General features: G+C 37.3%; 1 protein-coding gene across 2 annotated transcripts in view; it reads right to left on the bottom strand.

The window, feature by feature from the left end:
• The window catches only part of Atr (ATR serine/threonine kinase), a 112577-nt gene that overhangs the window by 57708 nt on the left and 29002 nt on the right, over nucleotides 1–25867 (bottom strand). For both annotated transcript variants that reach the window (XM_028866010.2, XM_037207849.1), the window contains exons 17-24: nucleotides 22306–22398; nucleotides 19870–20000; nucleotides 16620–16763; nucleotides 14606–14699; nucleotides 13032–13157; nucleotides 8796–9002; nucleotides 7373–7486; nucleotides 2080–2195 (exon numbers count right to left, since the gene is read on the bottom strand). In XM_028866010.2, coding sequence (XP_028721843.1) covers nucleotides 2080–2195; nucleotides 7373–7486; nucleotides 8796–9002; nucleotides 13032–13157; nucleotides 14606–14699; nucleotides 16620–16763; nucleotides 19870–20000; nucleotides 22306–22398 — 1025 coding nt within the window. The remainder of the gene's footprint in view (nucleotides 1–2079; nucleotides 2196–7372; nucleotides 7487–8795; nucleotides 9003–13031; nucleotides 13158–14605; nucleotides 14700–16619; nucleotides 16764–19869; nucleotides 20001–22305; nucleotides 22399–25867) is intronic.

Here is a 25867-nt window from a genome sequence, read left to right as displayed (position 1 = left end):
AAATGAGGTAAGAAGCCATGAGCCACGTGGCAAAGCATAAATAGAAATATAGGTTAAGTGTAAGAGTTAGTTAGTAGCAAGTCTGAGCTACTGGCCAAGCATTTATAAATAATATTAAGCCTCTGAGTTGGTTATTTGGGATTGGGCGGTTGGTATAGGGAAATGTCTGTCTATATATCTGTTAAATAATTTAATCAAGACTTAGGAGCTAGCAAATACAGGTCCAAGACTTAGACTTAGGTACCTATGACTTCAAACACTATGAACTTACTAGTAGATTGTAAGAAGCCTTACAAATACAAATATGGCCGGGCGTTGGTGGCGCACGCCTTTAATTCCAGCACTCGGGAGGCAGAGCCAGGCGGATCTCTGTGAGTTCGAGGCCAGCCTGGTCTACCAAGTGAGCTCCAGGAAAGGCGAAAAGCTACACAGAGAAACCCTGTCTCGAAAAACCAAAAAAAAAAAAAAAAAAAAAAAAAAAAAAAAAAAAAAAAAAAAAACAAATACAAATATGTTAGAATATAGAATAATGAGGTGAAGAAGCTGGGTATGGTAGCACACACCTGTAATACTAGCACTGAGAAGGCCAAAGAAATAAGATTGTGAGTCTGATGGCAGGGTTAGGTAAAAAGCATGTTCCTGGCCAGCTTGGGGAATATAGGGAGACCATATTAAAAAGAAAAGGTAAAGAGAGGAGGTAGAGAGAGGGAATGAAGAGAAGAAAATGTGAAATCCTCAAAAAAAAAAAAAAAGCTAAATATTAGTTTTAGACTCCATATTGACATATTATATCTTCAATAATACTAGTCAGAAGAAATACAATGCTTGCAAAAAATGTTTTTAAATATAAAAAAGTTATCTAGTGAATACAAATGTAAACTTTAGGATTCTTACAAGAAATTTCACTACAAGTATAGGTACCTGACTAGGGCTCAAAGAAGCAATTTTTCCAAGCTCACATATCTAGTAATTACATGACTCAAACTACCTAAAATTAAAGCCTCCAGTTTAAAAAAAAAATCCAAAATTTCTAATTAGTAATTATTCCTTTCAAAGTTATTTAAATTGAAGAAATAGAAAACACATTTTTAAACTAGAGGGAGAAAAAGACGGAAAATCAGGAAGGATGACAATCTCTAATTGGGTTTTTCGGTTAGTTCTAAACACTTAAATTTCTCTACTTAGAAGTTGGAAAAACAATCTCTCCTGGGCTAGAGAGATGGCTCAAATGGTAAAATACTTACAAATACAAGTTTATGAAGACCTGAGTTAGGATGTCTAGCATCCATATAAAATTGTGCAACTGCAGTCTCAGAGCAAGGAAGGCAGAAGTGAGTGTATCTCTCTGGTTTGCTAGTCAATCTAGTTGCTAAGCTACAAGTTCAGTGAGAGATCCTGTCTTAAACAAATAAAGGGAGAAGTGATGGAGGAAGACACCTGACATCAGCCTTTAGCCTCCACATATACAAGTACATCCTCATACAAACAATAAACACAAAAGTGCCAACTCATACTCAATGTATATTTCAAAGCACTACTGACAGTTGAACTGAAGTAAAATTCTTTTAATTCAATGAATTAGTCTTAAATATTTAAAGTTATAAAATTTATCAAATGGAGCAGACTTCTTGTTTTAAATGAGTATAAACATAAACCACAGTAGAAAACAACATAAGAACATACGTTTTGTGGTTTTGTATTTGTGTGATGAATGCATGTGTATGCAGGTATGTGTGGAGGATAGAGGCCACTGCTGGGTGTTTTCTTTAATCACTCTCCAGCTTTTTATAGTTTGAGACAAATGCTATTTGTCAGGGCTGGCTGACCTATGAGTTTCAGAGATCTGCCTGTCCCTGGTCCCTCTTCACCGTTGATGGTGCTACATGTACATTCACCAGGTCTGGCTTTTTACATGGGTTCAGAGAACCAAACTCTGATCCTCATGCTTACACAGCCAGTACTTTACTGAGACGCTCAACCTCTAAAAATACTTTTGATGTTAAAACTCTATGAAGGTAATATTAAATTTTACAAAATTAAAACAAGTTTTGTGAAAATAATTTAAATGAATAGACATACCTAGTATTGAGATGAGGTTCTAATATTTCCCGGACATGCTCAGGAAATCTCTTCCACAGCTGATGCCCTGGGCCATTGCTCTGTATCTCTCTACAGTCATAAATAGAAAGTAATTCCTACAAATACATTTTATAATAGTAAGTTCACATGAAACAGATAAATGAAAACTTAAGATTCCGAACTCCTCTTAAAACATTTATTTCAATGATACAAACCATTAAGGTACATTACCTGGGGTCACAAAATCTATGACAATACTTAATTATGAAACCAGTTCATGTAAAATAGCCTCTAAAACATAAAATTAAGAACTATTTTGAGACAAAAAGAACTTTGTATATTCACAAAATTACAGTCTTTGAATGTTTCTTTTGGACTAAGGATTGACCCCTCTACACATGCTAAGTATGCACTATGGAATTGAGATACACACGCAGGCCCTGACCCTGAGAATCTGATTTCTTTGGAGTCATATGAAAGTAGCTAGAAGTCCAAAAGAGTGCATCAATTCAAGACAACTTAACTTCTAGATAGGCCTTACCCTTTTGGAGGAGGGAATGGGGTTGTGGGGGAGGATGGGGGGGGGCGGCAGGAGGAGTGATGAGAGGACAATCTGTGATTGGCATGTAAAATTTAAAAAAAAAAAAAAAAAAAAAAAAATCCAGGGCTTAAGGCCGGGTGGTGGTGGCACACAACTTTAATCCCAGCACTCCAGAGGTAGAGGCAGGCGGATCTCTGACTTCGAGGCCAGCCTGTTCTACATAGAGAGTTCCAAGACAGCCTGGACTACACAGAGAAATCCTGTCTTGGGGAAAAAACAAAACAAAAAACTGAGCTTAAAATCCTTTAAACAGAATGCAAATGTTAAAGACCAGTTCATAACAAGGTGTGGTAGAACATGCCTGTATCCCTAGCATTAGGGACATGAGACACAAGGATCTCTATAAGTTCCAGACCATGGGCTTGAAACCATGGACTTACACAGGGAATTCCAGGCCAACCTGGTCTATATCTTGAGGTACTGTCTTGAAACAAACAAAACAATTAAAAAAGCCCAAACCACCAACTTATTATTCAAGCTCAGAGACTGAGTGATTCTATTTTTGTTCCCATAAAGAACAAAACAAAACAAACACAGCTGGGCATTGTGGTACATGCCTGTAATCCCAGCATTCAGGAGGTTGACATAGGATTTAGAATTTGAGGCGAGGATCACACACACACACACACACACACACACACACACACACACACACACACAAAATTAAAGCCTGTCTGAAAAAGCTAAGAGGGAGAGACAGGAAGGGAGAAAGGGGGAAGAGGGGAGGAAGTTGTGGGGGAGAGGAAAGAGGAAAAGAGATTGATTTTGATGTTTTTAAACAAGATGTGGGACAAGGATTTATGACATAAACTTGCTGTCACTAATATCCATCCTTAAAACAAGACAAATAATTTAAGGTATTATATCTTGTACTGCACAGTATTCTTTCTTTTCTGTTCTACTGAAAATAATCATGTGAAATAAATATATACTTTTCTGATATTTTTAAGAAATAAGCAATATTAGGCAAATCATATCTTTTTTTTTGGTTTTTTTTTTTTTTTTTTGAGAAGGGTTTCTCTGTGTAGTTTTGGTGCCTGTCCTGGCTCTCATTCTGTAGCCCAGGCTGGCCTTGAACTCACAGAGATCCGCCTGGCTCTGCCTCCTAAGTGCTGGGATTAAAGGCGTGCGCCACCACCACCCAGCAGCAAATAATGTATGTAATATTTAGGTTTTTAAATTAAAAACTAAGACAGCATTTAAAAAATTCACAGAAATACTTAAATTTTACTTTTCATTTAACTCTAAAACGTTATTAAAATTTTGTTTTAATCTAGCCTTTTCGAGTTTGGCAAGGTCTCTTCAAAAGCAGCTCTTGTGAGACTGGTGAGATGGCTCGGGGGACAAAGGCACGCGCCACCAAGCCAACCGACCCGAGTTAGAACCCAGGACCCACATGGAGGAAGGAGAGTACTGACTCTAAGTTGTTCTCTGACCTCCAGATGGGAAGTGCACGAACGTGGGTGTGTACACACACAAATATCTATAGAAATATGAGAGAAAATAAAGAATGCCTCCTCTATTAGTACGATGTATTAGATCAGTGATTCTCCTTTGATTTCAGGACGCTTACCTACATTGCTAAAAACATCCATATGGGGCTGGGTGTGGTGATGTACTACTTTAATCCCACCACTTGGGAGGCAGAGATGGGCAGATCTCTATACAGTGAGTTACAGGCTAGCCAGGGCCCCATAGTGAGTTCCTTATCTCAAAATAAACAAACAACAACAAAAAACCCCAACAAACCAATAAAATGCTTATATGTACAGACCTTGCTTCAAATTTCATAGTAGTTAGGAAACCTCCCAAATGTCACTCCTAGAATCTATGTGAGCCTGGCAACACCACAGTTATTTGTCCGTACTTGCTTGGGAGGCAGAGATAGGCAGATGTCTATGAGTTTGAAGTTAGCCTAACAAACCAATGTTTATAGGTACAGACCTTATTTCAAATTTCATGGAGAAAATAGTAGTTAGGTAACCTCCCAAATTTCCATTCCTAAAATTTATGTGAGCCTGGCAACACCAGTTACTTGTGCACCTTTGACCTGCTTTCTTTATTGTTATTACAACGAACTGTTCTATTTGTTAAATTTCATGATTTTACTTTATGTGCATATGTTTTTGTCTACATGTATGTCAGTGCACCACATGCATCCCTAGTATTTATGGAGGCCAGAGAAAGGTGCTGGGTCCTCTAGAACTGGAACTCCAGAAAGTTGTGAGCTGTCATGTGGGTGCTGAGAACCAAACTCAAGTCCTCTGGAAGAGTAGCCAGTTATTTTAAGTTGGGCCATTTCTCCATCCCCAGTGAATTATTCTTAAGGGGTGTTGTTGTTGTTCTTATGAGGCAGGGTTTCATGTATCTCAGGCTGACCTCAAATACACTATGTAAGGATGACCTTGAACTTACATCATCTTGCCTTTATCTCCTCATTGCTAGGATCACAGATATGAGCTAGCATGCCAAGGTATGTTGTAGATCCACACCAGGCTTATGCATGTTAGGTAAGCACTCTGCCAACAGAGATACATCTTCAGCTTCTGTTCTTATTTTTAATGAAGGCTAACCCTTCGACCTCTGCACTGTATTCCGTGTCTCTTCACCTGTTTACAATACTGCATCAGGACTAAGGGTATAGCTCAGTGGTAGAGTGTATAGATACTTAGCATTAACATCCACGTTAAAAAAAAAATAAAACAAAACACTTCATCAGTTCACTTCTACATTATCACTGCCTCCGTTCTGATGACCTGTTCCCAGGTAATATAGAAATACTGCTATTTTTTTCTAGCTTTACTGGTCTTTATGCCCCAGCTCCTCTCCCATTCTTCTCTCGTGCTTGACAGTAAAATTCCTCAAGAACTGAGATTTTGCTTTGCTTTATTTCTCTTCCTATATTCATGATAAATGTTTGAAATAGATCTTGTCAAGGTCAACAATTGCCTCAGTTTCTATGTAGCCAGTGGGAAGTTTTCAGTTCTTAAACTACTATAGTTGTAATCAGCATTTAATACAGACCACAAAGAGGAGACTTCTCCAAACTTTTATCTTCCTGAAAAGCACATTCTCATCACAAAAGACTTCTCCAAACTTTTATCTTCTGGAACAGCACATTTTCCTACCATCACTGGCAGCTCTCTGTTTTGTCTGCTTGTTTGTTTGTTGTATCTTTATTCTCTAGCTTCTCATCCCAGGACCAAAGACTGGAACACCCCCTCTCCTTTTCTGTAACAGTCTCATTAAAGCAACCTTCCTATGCATCCTGAGAAGCTGGGATCACAAGCAAATATCACCACTGACTTATAGAATCTTTTAATCAGTACTTCCTCTCTTGATTATTTCACCAAGATACAACATTTCAAAATGCCACATCCATAATGAAAATATCCAAATGTTTATCTATAACCTAGACACTTCAGTGTGATTCCAGACATAAATGTCTAACAAAATAACCAACACCCTTCCCCCCAAAAAGAAAACAGAATAGCTGTAATGAACTAACAAAACTCAAAAAAATTAACTTAAAATTCTTACAAGAGGCAGGGCTATCAAGTTGGTGAATTTATAAAAATAAAATCTATCAATGCAAACTATATACTTGGTCTAAGATTGGTTTTAATGTGTAGTTATTTATACAAATAATATGTTTGCATATGTATAAAATACATCTTCTCTGAATCTTTTTTAAAATTTATTTTAAAAAAGGGTCTCACTATCTATAGATGGCCTGGAACTCTCCAGATAGATCAGGCTAGTCTTGAACTTGTAACTCCCTGCCTCTGCCTCCTGGGTACTGGGATTAAAAGCATTTATTTTTATTTTAAATTTAAAAATTTGTGGGATATTCCGAGATAAGGCCTCACTATGTAAAGCAGGCTGTTCTGCCACTAGGTTAATCTCAGATTTGTGGTGATCCTCCTGCTTCTTTCTGTCTCTCAGGTGCTCAAATTACTAATGTGCATCACCATTCCTGGCTCCTTAGTCATGAGCCAGCCATGTTTTAAAATGGCAGTAGAACAACCTAGGTGTTTCAAGCAAATTCTTAAATACACTGTAGTATATTCAAATTGAGTATCTTTCAGTTACTGCAAAGAATGAACTCGATATAAGTTACTGATACAGAAAATTACCCAAGATAGGTCATTAAACACAAGAAAATAAAATTGAAGATCATAAATAATATTTCCCATTGTTTAACATAAAAGACATTTAGTATTTCTATAAATATTAAACATTTAAAAAATATTTATAGTATGTTAAATACTTTTAAAAGTAATATATACTTTAAAAATTTTTTTTATGAGCCAGGCGTTGGTGGCGCACGCCTTTAATCCCAGCACTCGGGAGGCAGAGCCAGGCGGATCTCTGTGAGTTCGAGGCCAGGCTGGGCTACCAAGTGAGCTCCAGGAAAGGCGCAAAGCTACACAGAGAAACCCTGTCTCGAAAAACCAAAAAATTTTTATGTTTGCAACAATGTAATGGATTTCATTAAGGCATTTTCATACGTATGTGTTATAATATTTTGTTCTTATTCATTCAAGAAAATAAACTTCTGTGTTCTCTAAGATATTTATTATGAATCTGTATCACTTAGATGATAAATAGTTAAGTATTTTACAACTATGGAATTTATAGTTTTCGTAGTAGCACTTAATAGTCAGTAATGGCTATTACAAGCATGCTTACCTGAATAGCATAAGCAGCTGAATCTTGGGCTCGGCTATTATCTGCATAGGCAAGGTAAGCTCTTGTTAGCTCCATCAGCAATCCATAGGCAAAGCTTAAATCTTCTACTCCAGTCTTAATAAAAGAAAAACAAACAAACAAAAAAAACCCTCAATAATTGATATATAAATTTTCTGCAGGTGTTAGTTACTGTGTTACCATGGTGAACTTAGAAATGGGAAAGGAAAATGAAGCGCAAACAAAGATGGTATATGGCTGAAATATAATCCACAGCTAAGAAGTCAAATACTATATCTTTTTAGAATGTTATGAAACTGTATCAAAATCATTCCACTTTGAATAATTCGGTCAGTTTACACTATTTGTGTCTGAACAGGTAGAAAGCAAACTGTAGGGTCACCAAGACGGCTCAGTGGGCAAATGTTCTTTCAGTGTACACCTAGTGACCTGGATTTCAATCCTCAGAACCCATCTACAAGTAGAAGTAAACTAACTTCTCAAAGTTATTCTCTGACCTCTACCTGTGTGCAATAGCACGTTTCATACGCGCATGCGCGCATACACACACACACACACACACACACACACACACACACACACACACACACAGAAGCCTGAGAGTTGCTTTACAGAATGTAGTTACTCCAAGGTAATTTCAACATTCTTTCTTCTCAGAATCACCAAGTACACTAACACATCAAATTTTTCATTTTCATTGGTGATCTCAGTGAGAAAGCACTTGCCTAGTCTAGCAGCAAGGCCCTAAGTTCAAGCTCTAGCACTGAAAAACAAAAACAAAAAAATCACAAACATACATACAAGCAAACAAACAAAAACTAGCAAAAAGTACAAATTGATCATTATACATGGATTTCCTTAAAATATACACATTACTAGAATACTCTGAAAAACTAGTTTTTTTATGGAAACACTAGCATTTATGTTTACATGTTAATCTTTAGATAACTTATTAGACCTATTATCATAATTCGATTAGTAAGCTTTGCTTCAATAACAGAACACATTAGATCAACTATTAGGTTCAAACTATTGCTTTTGGCTAAAGAGCTCCATGACATTATTTAGTTAGTTAATAAAAGCTACTTAAAGTTTCTAACTGTATAAGTGGAATACATAAAACTCAATTCAAGGGGAAGAGAGATTGCTCAGCAGTTAAGAGCACTGGCTGCTCTTGCTGAGGACCTGGGCTCAGTTTACAGCACCCACTAGGAGCTCACAACTGTCTACAATTCTAGTTCCAGGGGATTCAACGCCCTCTTCTGGTCTTTGTGGACACTATGCATGCACGTGGTGCACAGACATACATTCAGGTAAAATCCTCATACACAGTTTGAAAAATTCAAATAAAACAAAACAAAAATAACTTAGAGAAATGTTATCATTCAAAATTACTATTACTTACCACAAAAGTAAAATCTTTTCCTTGAGTTTCTGTTGTTGAGAAATCCAATCGTCCTGGATCTATTGCTCCCAATTCTCCAAGGCATTCCCCACACAGCAAGCGAGCTTGAGAGTTTGCATCTTGGCAGCCTTTCAAAATGACCGTCACTAGCTGTGAGATAACAGGCTCCACTGTTTCACTATCAGTTGCATATTTTATCAATTTTTCCTAAAGTAAAAGTAGGAAGTTTATATAGAACTCTTACAGCATGTTTTTTATAAACTAAAGCTTAAAAATATTAATATAGGAATAAAATTAAATTCCTGTATCTTCAAACTTTTCAATCAATTTTTGATGACTTTACATATATAGCTCACAATATGTTTTGCAGGAGTAGTATGTGCTCTTAACTGCTAAGCCATCTCTCTTACCCAAGAATTATCTTTTAGATAGTATCATTTTAGTGCTTATTTTCTATTAAGTCTATACCTGTTTGCCAGTGTTAAATGGTATATAATGACACACATATTTTTACTTTTAGTTATTGCTCATGTAACAATTACTGAGTTTATTTATTAGAAGCTGTAACATTCATAGAAATTCTTCTTTTTGAGCAAGTATTATTTCATCTTTAGATTTACAGTTAAATATATAAATAGTAGTTATCAGTCTTCTTTACAAACTCTCCTCTGTCACTTAGACTAAATGAAACCCATCCTCAAATAAGATTAGGAAGGGCTCACTTGTAAAAATAGTACTTCTTCAGTTTTTGTGTATTCGAAACTGTGTTCTTAACCATGACGCTAATAAGCACAGCTGGAGTCTTTTTTTTTTGAGACAGAGTCTCTAGGCCCCTATCAATTAAGTTTCCTTATCTTTGCCAAATAATTTTAAATGAGTGGGAATGCAAGAGAGATGGCCAAAAGTTAAAGAGTACTTGCTGTTCTTACAGAGGACCTGGGTTCAGTTCCCAGCACTCACAGTGTGGCTCATAACCATCCATAAATCCAGTTCCAGTTCTGACCTATGTAGGCATTGGGCATACATGTGATACACATACATACATGCAGGCAAAAGAAAAAAAAATCATACATAGAAAAATAAGTCTAAAAAATTAAACAAATTTTCATTTTTTGGTCTAGAAGCTCTGATTTTTTTTGTACTACTAAAGTCTATGGTTTATCTGAGTTGACTACTTGGTATTTTCTTCGTATAAAATGTATTACTTTAGTATTTATAATAGACATTTTTTCAGAAAGATTTCTTGAATTAGTTTTAAATATTAATTCTGTCCTATTGTTTTGGTATCTTAAGATACTAATTATTTTTAATGCTTTATCAATGACACTTAAATTTTTTAATCAAATGTATTTTTTTTTTTTTTTTTTTTTTTTGGTTTTTTGAGACAGGGTTTCTCTGTGTAGCTTTGCGCCTTTCCTGGAACTCGCTTTGTAGACCAGGTTGGCCTCGAACTCACAGAGATCTGCCTGGCTCTGCCTCCCGGGTGCTGGGATTAAAGGTGTGCGCCACCACCGCCCGGCATCAAATGTATTCTAATAGTCCATAATTTGTTCATTTTTTAAATTGGCTTCCTGAGTTTAGTCACCTCTGATTCCTATCTTCTTGGTTATGTCCTTTAATCTCATTTATTTATTTATTTTAATTTTTCTAAAGTTTCATTTATTTGTGTGTGTGTGTGTGTGTGTGTGTGTGTGTGTATCTGTGTCTAGGTAAGTGTATAAACATGTAGCATGCAGAGGCCAGAAGAAGGCACTGGATGTTCTCCTATACCTATTTCTTTGAGGCAAGGTCTCCCTGTACCTGGGGCTCAAGTTTTCTAGGCCTAGGCTAGGCTGAAAACCACGCCAGCAATTCTTTTCTCTCCAACTCAGAGCTGAGATTATAGGCATATATAGAATGTATGATTTGTTATGTGGGTGTTGGGATCTGAACTTTGGTCTCCATGACTAGAAGCAAGCACTATTAACCAGTTATCCATCTATTTAGTATTCTCTGATTAAAATTAAAATTCTCATGTAACTTTTTTAAACTTGAAAATATTTGAAATTCTTAATTTAGGTTTTAGTGCTAAATCTAGTTTTCTTTTACTTTTTGGTTGCTTTAAAAAAGAATTGTCATAACTGAAAGACTTTTTCCTTTGAGACAGGTTCTCACACTGTACCGTGGGTTGGTCCTTAAGCAATAAAGTAATCTTGCCTCAGTCAGTCTTTCAAGTGCTGGGATTAAAGCACTATGAGTGGATTTCTTTCTCACTTTATTTTGTTTTTCGATTTTTTGAGACAGTCTTACTATACAGCCTTGGCTGGCCTGGAACTCTCTATGCAGACAAGGCTGGCCTTGAACTCAGAGATTTATCTGCCTCTGTCTTCTCAGTGCTGGGATTAAAGACATGCACTACTTCACAAAGCTTTCTTATATGTAATTTTTCTACTCATATTGTGAATCCTCCATATAGGCTCTAACAATAAGAATTTTGTAATGCTAAAGATTTTCATTTCATAAATAAATACCTATACCAGCATAGTACAGTTAATTGTTTAAAAATAAAGCACCATTTTATTTTTTTTTTGACATCAAAGGTAGGATTTGATAAATTTATTTCTACAAGACTTTTCTACCTTTCTTCTTTCTGTTTATAACACGGTCTACAAAGCATGCTTCCTTTTCCTCCCTATTCTTTTACTTCTCCCAGGGAAAATGACTGTCTGAGACCTCAGCACCTATATACTTTCCAGTATCTTCTCTGTAGCCAGTACCCGGAAGGCATTTCCAGTGTTGCTCTTCCACTGGGAGTAAGTTCTAGTTCTGGTCCTCCTGCTCTTTATACACACTGTTCAGAATCTCTGGTTTTTTGGATTCTGTCTTGTAACAACATTAAAGGTGTGGATTATGTTAGGATTTATGCGCTCTCCTTGTTGCTACTTTTGATGGTGGAGAGATTGAGAATTGATTCAGGCATTCATCTTTATTTCAGGACAATCTACAAGTCTCTACCATTTTATTTTCAATGAATTCTTTTCTGCTTTGTAATAATTAGTATATATGACTTTTAAATAGAATTCTACATCCCATCAAAACTAATTTGAACTTCTTACAATCTTATCCTTCTGGAATTTGCCCAAAAAGATCCCTTTAATATGAGTAGTACAGCTGGAAGTATGGAAGAAAGGAAGAGAGGGAAGGATGGAAGCAGGGAAAAAGGAAGGAAAGAGAAATGTTGACAAGGTGGTATAAGCCTATAATTCTATCTCTCAAGAAGCCAAGGCAAGAGAATCATGAGTTCAAGGCCATCTTTGGCTCTACTCAAAGTTTGAGGCAACTTTGGACTACTAAAAATCAAACAAACAAAAACTAATACAGTTAGCTCAGTCCAATTATAAAATAGTAAAATTATTGACATTTTATATGACAGATATCAATGGGGTAGTTACGTCAGCAGAGTCACATAAACTGCTGATATACAAACATTCAACTCCTTACTTAAAATGAAGTTGTCAAGGCCCAGTGGTTTAGGAGTGCTTGCCGTACAAGCATGAGGCCCTGAGTTCAAACACCTAACACTCACTTTAAAATGTGGGACATGGTTGTGCATGGCTGCAAACCTGGAATTGGGAGGGAGAAGCTCAGTGGTCAGTCAACATAGTCTAAACAGTGAGCTTCCAGATCAGTAAAGGTAGAAAGTGACAGAGGAAGACACATGACAAATTAGAATGAACCACATACTTACACCACATAAATACCATACAAAAAATAAGAATAATTTTTAATTCAAAGTTCAAAAAAGGGGATGGAGAGATGGCTCACAGGTTAAGGGCACTGGATGCTCTTCCAGAGGCCCTGAGTTCAATTCCCAGCAACCATATGGTGGCTCACAACCATCTGTAATGAGATCTGGTGCCCTCTTCTGGACTGCAGGCCTACATGCAGGCAGAACACTGTATACATAAATAAATCTTTAAAAAAAATTAAAAGAAGATGTAGTAATTTAAAGTACAACTATGAAATAAGAACCCTTCAAAACAACAGACTATTGTACAAATTTTTGAGACTGAAGCTAATGGACATCCATCTTACAGATTATCCATTTTTCAGTCAGATTTTATAATCTAGGTAAAATAAAAATAACTAATTCCACTAAATTTTTAGAGTTCTCAAGCAAGAATGCCAATCTATCATCTTTTCTTTAAACTCCCAATACTTTTTTCTTATAATTTGAATTGTATCACTTTAGCATACCTGATTTTTATATAATGTTTCCTTCAAACTGGTAAGAGCATGAATACGAACATCTACATTTTCGTGTTGAATTGCTTTCATGGATAGCTGGAGAGTAGTTTGAAGGTCAGTACTCTCAGAAGTCTCCTAAACAAAGAGCAAAGAGACATACTTTATTAACTATCGAAACAACCTCTGAATAGCCTGTTTTCTATATAACATGTTACTGTTAAAATAGCTAAACTATAAACCAACTAAGTTTGTCCATCCCCTTCTTTGCAAAGTCTATGTCATCAGTGTTTTTTTAGGGGAAATTTTTTTATTCTAAAATCTTTAGAACTAGAGATTTTCTTCCAACTGAATAAAAATTTATCTAAAGTAAGCACTTGATAAGAAGTACATATTTTCACTAATTTATAGAGGCTACATAATGATCTTGAACCAGGTCTGTGAACTCGGTAGATAATTCTATTAAATCCTTTCACTACTCAAAGTATTCTATTTCTGAAATTCTATGAGATTACAGTATTTTCATAAAGTTTTGTTTTTTTGTTTGTTTTTTTTTTTTTGGTTTTTCGAGACAGGGTTTCTCTGCGTAGCTTTTCGCCTTTCCTGGAGCTCACTTGGTAGCCCAGGCTGGCCTCAAACTCACAGAGATCTGCCTGGCTCTGCCTCCTGAGTGCTGGAATTAAAGGCGTGCGCCACCACCGCCCGGCAATTTCATAAAGTTTTAAGATTTTAAGATGATCAAGAATCATTTAGATCTTACATAGTGATACTATGATTTATAGCATAATATAGCTGGAATCATCCCATATTTCCCCTCTGAAATGTAGAGAGGGTGGCTTCTATTTAATACTAATTGTGTCTCTCACCTAAATAGGATGTGGTAGTGGTGCAGTAGTGCATGACTGTAACTCCAGCATTTGGAATGCTAAGCAGGTAGATGAAGTATTCAAGACCAGCCTCAGCTACATAGTATATTTGAAGATAGCCTCAGCTACAAGAGACTGTCCCAAAACAAAGTAAAACAAAATAAAATTGTTTTGACTGGTAAAACTTCCCTCTTTCCAAAGTCATGGATTCTAATCACCATCTCCTTCCTTTTCCTTCCTTTCTTCCTTCCTCCCTTCCTCCCTTCCTTCCTCCCTCCCTCCCTTCCTTCGACAGGGTTTCTCTGTGTAACATCCCTGGCTGTCCTGGAACTCACTCTGTAGACCAGGCTGGCCTCGAACTCACAGAGATCTGCCTGCCTCTGCCTCCCGAGTGCTGGGATTAAAGGCGTGCACTATCACAACTAATCGTAAAAAGATCTTTTTTCAGTGTACTGGAATTCAGAAGCAATTTTGTACTTAAAATCTTTCATACCAAAAAAAAAAAATGGCCGGGCGTTGGTGGCGCACGCCTTTAATTCCAGCACTCGGGAGGCAGAGCCAGGCGGATCTCTGTGAGTTCGAGGCCAGCCTGGGCTACCAAGTGAGCTCCAGGAAAGGCGCAAAGCTACACAGAGAAACCCTGTCTCGAAAAAACCAAAAAAAAAAAAAAAAAAAAAAAAAAAAAAAATCTTTCATACCATAAGTAAAGAAATGAAATACCTTTCTATATTCCTGGAGAACTGCTTTTATCTTTTCTAATTCTGGGTGATCAGGCAAAAAATATATTTCATGAAGAAAATCTTGCACAGCATCCCTAATAGAAAGAATTATTTGCAAGACTATGAATATGAAACAAAAGTTGAAAGTAAAGCTAATAAAATTCATACTTAAAAGCTCATTGTGATTATTCAAATGCAAAGTAATCTTCCTGGCCATGTCTATGGTCCCAGCTAAATTAACAATTTAGCAATTACAACTAATTAGCAATTATACTAGAAATAAGTCAGTGGTAGAGTGGTTGCTTAACATGAAAAATGCCTGGGCTCAATCCCTAGTATTACAACAACAACAAAAAAAACCCAAAAAATAAACAAACAAAAAAACTCAAATTAAATAAACAATTACAATAAAACATTTAATAATGGCAAATAATCAGAGACAAAAAAACATCCTTGATAGCCTGTCACATCAGTCCACAAGAAACCATGCTTCTCAATATGCACTCATATATAGCTCTTTATTCTTTAATCCAGAACAGGTACAAGAATTGTTTTATTGCTAAGTACATGTGGAAGAAGATATGCTGTGGATAGGAAAGAGCTTAGACCTGGCAGTTTCCATTTTTGTGCTCAGGAAATACTGAGTCACCATGCAAGAAATCAAGCTATCAACATGGACAAGGCACACAGAGAGAAGGGCTCTGACATTACATGGACAGGGAGTCCACTTCAGTTTACCTTCTGAAAAGTGGCCATACCAGTGATCTCTGATGAGACCAACAGAAGAAATAGCAAGCTGAACTTAGCCTAAACTACAAGATTATAAGCAAATAAAGGAGTTCACTATTTCTAAGGCATCACATTTGGAAAACAGAAAGTAGTAGAAATCAATCCCAATATAAATTTTCATAAAGAATTTTCAGAGAAAAATATGCAAATAATCCTTATTAATGCTATAACATTTTAATTGCTTAAGTTATAATAAAAATCTTTCTAGGTTTAAATACATTTTTAGTCCTAGTCTTTAGTAGTGCATAAAAAATTAGAAATAGCTACCATGTGTGCTATTGGATGCTAAGTCCTGTGCTAGACATGGGATGAACCAATAAACAAACACATAACAATTCGTTTACTCAGGAGGGTGAGGGTCTACCTAGCACCAAGTGAAAGAAAATTTTTCTTATGACATGAAAAATTATTTTACCATCTATAACAAACAATAAACATATGAAATATCTGAAAAGAGATATAAAAAGTTATATTAGTGATTTATTGCTCTAGCATGTAGAAAACAAAAAAAATAGCAATACTTAGAGACATAAAAACACATTTTAAAGTATTTTAGGGCTGGAGAGATTGTTCATTTGGTAAAGCACTTGCTGTGTAAGCACCAAGACCTGAGTTGGATCCCCAAGTTACCACAGAAAAGCATGTTCCTGATATCCCAGCACCAAAGAGGCAACGACAGGAGGATCCTTGGGGCTTTGCTGGCTAGCTAGATTAGAGCAATCAGTCAGGTTTTAAAAAGACTTTGTCTCGGGGCTGGAGAGATGGCTCAGTGGTTAAAGAGCACCGACTGCTCTTCCAGAGGTCCCGAGTTCAATTCCCAGCAACCACATGGTGGCTCACAACCACTTGTAATAAGATCTGGTGCCCTCTTCTGGCCTGCAGGGACACATGCAGACAGAACACTGTATACATAATAAATAAAAATAAATCTAAAAAAAAAAAAGTAAAATAATAATTAAAAAAAAAAAAAAAAAAAAAAGACTTTGTCTCAAAAAATAAGGTGGTGCCATTTAATCCCAGCACTCAGGAGGCAGGCAGATCTCTGTGAGTTTGAGGCCAGCCTGGACTATATAGTAAGTTCCAGGACAGTCAGAGCTACACAGTGAGACCCTACCTCAAACAATCAACAACAAGGCGCGCGCGCGCGCGCGCACACACACGCACGCACGCACGCATGCATGCATGCACGCACGCAAGTATTTTATGCTTAATTTCAGTTTCAATACCTGTTTTCAATGATGAGGTAGTGAAAGATAGCAGCAGTTTCTTTTGGCTGCATGTATATGAGAGGTAACAAAGCAACTATGACATGACTGAGCAGGGGGCCCAGGTAAGCATGATCCAGACAACGAACAAAGCAGTCCCATGCCCTAAGTGAAAAACAAAAATTAATTCAAAGTATTTTTATATTTGGAAAGTACTATCAATTAGTTGTTAGCTGAATAATACACACACACACACACACACACACACACACACACACACACACACAAACACACACAGTGATCTCTAAGTTATATTAAATCAAACAAAACTTAAAAACCCCAACTAACCAACTAAACTAACAAATAAAAACAAAGGTGAAACAGTATTTTGGGACAAGATCAATACAAAAGAAAACCCAAATGTTATGTTTTTATACATTTGCTTACACAGATAATCCATAAGCACAGTACAACTTACAAAGACTTTTTTTGACTTCACAATGCTGTACACACATTTAGAAGGAATTTATTTGAAGGCTGGATGTGGTGATGCACACCCCTAATCTCAGCACTTGTAGAATAATGTCACAGAGTTCAAGGGCAGCCTGGGCTATGTAAGACTCTCAAAAAATTTAAAAGTGAAGCTGAATTTTCATCTTTCCATGAACTAATAATACAGCACAATTTTCCCTTGTGATACTGGGCAGTGATAGCAAGCCATAGTTTCTAGTAATAGGTTTCATATAACCATGGGGGTGAGCAATGGATATTGTACTTAACAACATACTACTGTGTTCAATAGACTACACAAGATACTCAACACTTTATTATAAACAGACTTTGTGTTATATGATTTTGACCAAATGAAAGCTACCGTAAGTGTTTCGAGCTCATTTAATCCAGGCTACATTAGGCTACAGTGTATGGCAGGTTAGGTACATTAAAAATATATTTTCAGCCCCAGCTTGGTGGTGAATGCCTATAATTCCAATACCTGGGAGGCTGAGGTAGAGGACTGTTGACTTCTGGGTCAGTTTGGGCTACATAGCAAGACAGTGTCTCAAAAACATACAAAAATTGTTCCAATTTGTGATATTTTCAACTTAACGATAATGTGTTTATCAGGATGTCACAATCTTTCCCCACTCCTGCAAAGGAAGAACTAGCTATGCTTTTAAAAAGAGGGCTAACTGGACCTGGTGGTACATGCCTGAAAGTGCATCCCACCTGAAAGGTAGATCAGGAGTTCAAAGTCATCACCATCTACATATCAAGTCGAATTTGAGGGCAGCCTGGGTTACATGACACCCTGCTCAAAATAAATAAATGAATAAGCAAACAAACAGATGAAATTAAAGACAGGCACACTGGTACAGGTCTGTAATTCCAGAAATTAGGAGCCTGAGATAGCGGTATGGCCACAAGAAAACAAAAAGACAGATAGGGTGGCACATACTTATAATCCCAGCTCTGCCCACACAGAAAGTTCCAGGCTAGCCTAGGAACTATGGAAGATGAAAGAGGTGGGTGAGAACTATGCTGGCTAGTTTATGTCAACTTAATACAAGCTAGAGCTTTTTGGGAAGAGGGAATCACTACTGAGAAAATGCTCCCAAGAGATCAGCCTGTGGAGAAGCCTGTAGTATATTTTCTTGATTGATGATTGATGTGAGTGGGCCCATTCCAAATGGGGTGTGGTACCACTCTTGGGTGAGTGGTTCTGGATAATATAAGAAAGCAAACTGAGAAACTTATAAGAAGCAATCCAATAAGCAGTACTCCTCGATGACTTCTGTGTAAGTTTCCACCTCCAGGTTCCTGCCTTGCGAAAGTTTCAGCCCTGACTTCACTCACTGATAAATTATAATCTGAGAATTGAAAGCTGAAATAAACCCTTCTTTATTCACAGCAACAGAAATCTTAACAGACAAAAAACGGTACCAGAATCAAGGTGTGAATCATTGCTATGATAGACCTGACCACTGGGTTTTGAGGAAGACTGTGGTGGCATCTGAACTTTGCGCTGGAAAAGCCGTTGAATGCTCAGAGTGCAGTGGGCTGTTCTGTGGGAGCTTGGAAGGTAAGTATACTGAGGGCAGTGCAGATGAAAGAAGTCTGACATATAGCTTCAGATGGATTCAAAGACACTACTGAGGCTGTTTGATATTTTGAATTAAGAATCTGTAGTTCTGGTCAGCTGCGGCTGAAGAAACAGCTATAATTAAGAAAAGACCAGCACCACTTAAGTGAAACCTTTGTTTAGTAAGTACAACTGATTCTGGTTAGCTGGAGCTAAGAAATTAGTACTGATTTAAAAAAAAAAAAAAGACTGGCAACCTTGAAGATCATAAATCTGGGGATATTTCTTCAGGGCCAGCACACAGAACCTATGGTTCAAAGGAGCCAAGGCTGCATCTCATGCTGGCAGGTGAACTTGTTAGTGAAAGAGTCACACACGAGGTACTGGTTTTGAAGGAATGAAGGGGTTATAGGAGAGTAGCTGAGGCTTGGCACCATGTGGCAGGATTAGGATCCCTGAAGAGAGCCCAGTAGAGGCTTCTAGTGACAGCCCAGCTGCAGCAGAGACCCCAGTATTTTAGAGATGTCAGTACTATGGACAACTATGAGGACAGCAGCAGCTCTGAAGTGGAGCCAACCTGATCCTAGATGACAAGGTGCAATTGGTGTGGATGACAGAGCCAGAAAAGTATGACTGCCCAAACCCTTTGGTGCATATAAGAGCATGAGTTAATCCTAGACCCTGGATACTGAGTTATTTACACTGTTGGGAATTTGGCTTTGATTGTTCAGACTGTGACTGTACCCTGGTTCTTCCTTCTTGGAGTAAGAAAGTATGTAACTTATTTTTTATTTTATAGGAACCCACAGTTAAGAGACTTCAAACTTTTGGAGTGACTTAAATGTTTTAAAGAAATTGAACTTTTTGAGTTGGAATTTAAATTTTAAAATTGGAATTTTAAAACTGGGACTTTTAAAAGTTAGAATGTTTTATATGTGACATCAACCATACCATCTTGGGGAAGAATAAAAAAGAAAGGTTCTGATTTAATAAGTGATGTGTTTGTGTGTCAAGTCGACAGGGGTCAATTGTACTGGCTAGTTTAATGTCAACTTGATGCAAACTGTAGTTATTTAGGAAGAAAGCACCTCAACTGAAAAAAATGTTCCCACCAGATCAGCCTGTGGTAAGAACTCAAGTAAGTGTTTCCTAGAAATACAAGAAAATACACCAATTAAGACTGTCATTTACCTGCAACATAACTCAGGAAAATCATCCTTGAATCTAAGGCCAGTTCTCAGTGTGGTCATCATTTTTACTCTCACAGAGCTAACATGTTTAGGTCCCATCAACTTCATCAAAGACATCAAACTATTCAAAGCCTACAAAGAAATGAGTGGTTAAAAACAGAACTTATAAACAAGATGCCAGAGCAGACAAGTGGCAGAAGTGAGTGCTTCCTCCACAAACGTCAAGGTATCAATGTACACACTACAAAAAGTCTAATAAATGCTGGCCAGGTTTTTCTGTCAACTTACATGGGAACCAAGATCTGAAAAACACAAATTACATTCTTACTTTTGTTGCCCTTGAAGGTGCTCTGCTATTTTGATCCATTGGTCCTCTAAAACAATAAAGCTTGAAATTTACTAAGTATATGATACATTTTAATTTTCTTCAAATATGTCTCACACCACTAATATAAATTCAGATACAGATTGAACTTAAAAGTTATTTATAAAGTATTTTTAAAGGTTTATTCATTCATTATATCTACAGTGTTCTGCCTGAATGCCAGAAAAGGGCATCAGATCTCATTATAGATGGTTGTGAGCCATCATGTAGTTGCTGGGGATTGAACTCAGGACCTCTGGAAGAGCAGCCAGTGCTCTTAACCTCTGAGCCATCTCTCCAGCCCCATTATAAAATAATTTAAACAGAATGCCTTATAATGGACAATGCTGGTTTCAATGATAGTAAATTCAAGATGTTCTGAATTTAACACAACAATCAATTGCTGGATATACTTAGACTAGAAACAGAGTGAGGACTGCATCAATAGTTCTAGGCTCTAATGAATGGGTAAAGAAAGTCTCCGGTGAATCTTATGCATGTACTTAGAAGTTACTATTCCTGTGTTGAAACACCATGTCCAAAAGCAACTCGAGGAAGAAAGGGTTTATTTGGCTTATGCTTCCACATCACTGTTCATCACTGAAGGAAGTCAGGACAGTAACTCAAACAAAGCAGGAACCTGAAGGCAGGAGCTGATGCAGAGGCCATGGAAGGGTGCTGCTTAAGACTTGCTCCTTATGGCTTGCTCAGTATGCTTTTATTAGCACCCATGCCACAAAGTTCCAGGGGTGGCCCTACCCGCAATGAGCTGGGCCCTCCCTCATGGATCACTAATTAAAAAAATGCTCTACAGGCTTGCCTACAGCCCAATCTTTTAGAGCTATTTTCTAAATTGAGGCTTCCTCCTCTCCAATGACTCTACCTCTCAAGTTGACATAAAACTAGCCAGCACATGTACCAAACCATGTAAGTTATAGCTTATAACATAAATCCCACTTTAAGATTTAAAGTCATTCAGTCTCTCATTTGGCATAAATGTTTGGGAAGCCATATAGATAGAATACAAGTTACTGAAAATTTACTAGTTAACATTGAAATAATAGGCACTGACTTAGAATTTGTAGCTAAATTTGTCTATATGTCTTACATGGATCCTTAAAGTTATCAGAAAGGAAATACATACTAAAATAAAAGCTGCCACTGGGCTAGCAAGACAACCCTCAAGGCAAAGGCTTGCTGCCAAGCCTGACAACTTGGTTCTAGCCCTAGGGCCCATAGAGTGGAAGGAGTGTATTAACTCCTGCATACTGTCCTCCGACCTTTATATGAGCACCGTTACATAGTCATGCTAACACACATACACACTAAAAACAGAAATACCAACATCAGACCCAGGTGAACCATAAAATTCAATTATACAACTGATGTTCAAGCTCTCAGTTACTGTTGTCTTATGTCTTCCACTGGGCTAGATATCATAATGACATGGATTGTTAGTATTATTACCTGACAAGTAAAGCTAGCTGATCAAGGTGGCTGTCATAATCCCAGCACACAGGAGGCTAAGACAGGAAGACTACCATAAGTTATAATGACTAAAGTATAAAGTTAACCTAGGTCAATATGACCAAAGATACTGATTCTGAAATGTTCTTGGAAGCTAGAATCAAATTGTAGCTGAAGTTACATTATCTTTGCATATTTAGTTATAGAGCCAACAAATTCTTTAGACCAGCTTAAGTTGGGTTTCCTATTTGTCTTCATCAGTGATAGCTACAAGTGGTGCAATTTCTATTTTTACAATGCCTAACAAACAAATGTATGATATTCTGTGATAAATAGCAAATGTTTGGTGGCTTCTCTTTTTTAACAGTCTCACACTTAGCTAAGGATTGCTTGGAGCCCACTATGCAGCCCAGGCTGGCATCAAACTCTCAGTGATCCTTTCAACCCGTCTTCCACATGGTGGAATTACAGGTGTAGGCTACCATATCCAGCTTGTTCACTAACTTTTTATATTTGCAAGTTTGTAACTAAAGCAAAACTCCTATTTCCTGAATATTCAATATGAATTTTATTCTAGCTCCTTGGAATTCAAATACCACTACTTACCATTTTCTTATCTTCAATGCCAACACTGGAGCTCAGTAACTGCATATTAAAAAAGGCCAGAATGCCCAACAATTTTGGTTGCAAATAATCAGCCTATGGATTTAAAGAAAAGATATTAATATGTTTTATCTATAAAGTGTCTCTCTTCTTTCCCTCTGAACCTGAGATTTATTACAGAATTCCTAGTGGGCAGCTTTCTACCACTGAACTATATCAGGCAAGAAAAATGGCAAGAAACAGAGCTAGTGATGGGTGGTAACTGAAATATGTTCCAAGGTAGCATGACTTAATGTTAAGGCACCTGATTCAGGTAACTTTAGGGTTACAGTCACCGCTAAGCGCAGAAGAGGAAGAGTCTGTACTAGTATACAGTGAAGGAGTTAGGTATTTATCCTACATGTCTTTTTAGCACACAGAAACTCTTACCAAGCAAAGGAATTTTTGGTTTGTGAACCTTTTTGTTTAAATCATCATTAATTTTTTTTTTAGATTAGCAAAGTATTGGGTTTAATAACAGTATCTCCATAATATGTACTTTGTAAACTTCTGATTTGGATTGAAATTAAACTTTGGCATAATAAGCCACAATTCCCTAACTATATGGTTCTAGTCTATGTAGGAATAGGTGGCACTCAAATCTACATAAATATTCTAATTTTAAAGTTCCTGGCATCCAGACAAATAGTACTTTAAGTATGTACGCCTGCCATTCACCAAATATATACTATCATGCTAGGTACATGTGTATAAGATAAGCACTAATATACATGGCAATTAGTAGGAGGCACTAATCCACACATAAATATGATTGTGACAGAGCTATAAGAAAATAAACATACACACACACAAAAAAAAAAAGGAAAAGAAAAGAAATACAAACACATGATAGAAACTGGAAAATGAATTTAGCTAGGGGTGATAAGGAAACTTTGGAGAGTGAAAAACATCCAGGAAATTATTATTGTAATTACAGAGACCATTTAAAGCCAACAGCTACAAATCTGGAAGTTTGCTGTTTTTAAAAACAAAGCCAACAGAGCTACAGTAATGAAAGGAAGAGTTTAACAAAAGGAAGGTAGAAAGGCACACTGTTGCACATGGTCTTACAGATTTAATTTGAAGAGCTTATACATTATTTTCAGGTTTTAGAAGAAGAAATGGGTAGAAAACGGTACAAAATACCATAGCCCGAAGTAGGGAAGATTAGGGGAAACAAGTCAAGGAAGAAAAGGCTCCTTTGGGGTCCAAGGTTACACACAGATAGCTCAGTGTAAGGTAGCTGCTATGCTGGATGACAACTTGACACAGGCTAAGGTCACCTGAGAGGAGGGAATCTCAAGAAAATACTTCCATCAGATTGGGCTGTAAACAAGCATGTAGGGTATTTCTTAGAGATTGATGGGGGAGGGCCCAGCCAAATGTGGGTGGGACCACCTCTGGGCTGGTGATCCTGGGTTCTGTAAAAAAGCAGGCTGAGCAACTCAAGAGGAGCAAACAAGCAAGTAGCACTCTTCCATGGCCTCTGTAACAGCTTCTGTCTCCATGTTCCTGCCCTGCTTGAGTTCCTGTCCTGACTTCCTGTGATAAGCCGTGACATGGAAGCATAAGCCAAAAAAAGCATTCCTCCCCCAAGTTTCTTTGATTATGGTGTTTCATCACAGCAATAGTAACCCTAACTAAGACATTTGCCTAGCATATACAAAGCTCTAGGTTTGATCCCCAGCACTGCAAACTGGATTCCTTAAAATTCCCTTTTAGAACTGGCACTAGTTGTTAAATATATTTTCAGATAAACATTTGTGTGCATGCCATCTATTTCCTCCTAGGATCTAACCTATATAAACCCCAAAGTTCAAAGTTCACAGTTTAAAAGTCTGAATTGAAACGTTAACAATGGAATCATCAAATCATCAAAATCATCCTATCAAAGCAAGGAATCAAAAGAAATCATGATGATAGGGCAGAGGGAATTACACTATTCCAAATCACTCCAACATGAAAAAAATAAAGCTGAAAAATAAAGAGAAAAGAGAAAGTTTGATGTGTTGGCACAGGCCTGTAATCCCGGAACTCAGGAACCAGAGGCAGAAAGATAAGAGGTTCAAGGCCATTCTCAACTACATAGGGACTTTGAGGTAAGCCTGGATTTTATGATGCCCTGTTTCAGAACTAACAAGCAAGCAAACAACAACAAAAGTAGAAAACAAAGAAAGAAACCGCATCTTTCCTTTATTCCAAACAAAGGATTTAATTTAGCTTGCTGCTTGCTTTGTCAAGGATTAGTTGTAAGAAGAAACAAGATGAGGGGAAAGCTGTAAAAATATAATTAACCTTGTTGTTTACTTAGTGAAAAATAAATCATGCCAGGTGTGGTGTTGCATGCCTTTAATCCCAACACTAATAAGCAGATCTCTTATAAGAGTTTGAGGCCAGTCAGGTCTACAAAGTGAGTTCTAGGTCAACCAGGGTTATATAGAGACCTTTTCTAAAAAAATAAATAAATAAATAAAGGGGGGCGGGAACCTTAGGAAAAAATAAAATCCTAAGAATCACCTAGAAGTCCACATTTTCAAAGATACATATGCAGCTAACATCTTCTGCGACCATACAACTTTAACCTTTTCTAAAAGAAAAATTCCAATTAAAATTAAAAAAAAAAAAAAAACAACCATATACTTGGAAAATGGGGGCAAGGAGTTTCCTCAGCTTCTTAAGTAGTTACAAAAAAGGAGGAGACGACCCCGGCAGTGGCGGCTGACAGGGACATACAGGACCGGCGGCAGCCCGTAGAGGTAGTAGACTGGCCCAGTGGCCCGCAGAGGTAGACCGGCCCCGGCAGCAGCGACAAGCAGAGGCAGGTAGGCCCGCGGCAGCAGCCAGCAGAAACATACAGGCCCAACGGCAGCCCGCAGAGGTAGACACCCAGGAGAAATAGACGCCAGGAAATAATCAAATTGAGGGCTGAAATCAATGAAATAGAAAACAAGAGAACAATGTAAAAAAAAAAAAAAAAAAAATCAATGAAACAACGAGTTGGTTCTTTGAAAAAAATCAACAAGATAGACAAACCCCTAGCCAAATTAACCAAAAGGCAAAGAGAGAGCACCCAAATTAACAAAATCAGAAATGAAAAGGGAGACATAACAACAGACAATGAGGAAATCCAGAGAATCATCAGATCATACTTCAAAAACCTGTACTCCACAAAAATGGAAAACCAGGAAGAAATGGACAATTTTCTGGATAAATACCACATACCAAAACTAAATCAAGACCAGATAAACAATTTAAATAAACCAATAACCCCTAAAGAAATAGAAACAGTCATCAAAAGCCTCCCAACCAAAAAAAGCCCAGGACCAGATGGTTTCAGTGCAGAATTCTACCAGACTTTCAAAGAAGAACTAATACCAATCCTCTTCAAAGTGTTCCACACAATAGAAACAGAAGGAACACTACCAAACTCTTTTTATGAGGCTACAATTACCCTGATACCCAAACCACACAAAGATGCAACAAAGAAAGAGAACTACAGGCCAATCTCCCTCATGAACACTGATGC

Source organism: Peromyscus leucopus, chromosome 7 (genome assembly GCF_004664715.2).
Source record: "Peromyscus leucopus breed LL Stock chromosome 7, UCI_PerLeu_2.1, whole genome shotgun sequence".
Lineage (NCBI taxonomy): Eukaryota > Metazoa > Chordata > Mammalia > Rodentia > Cricetidae > Peromyscus > Peromyscus leucopus.
This window is presented reverse-complemented; position numbering and strand designations above follow the sequence as displayed.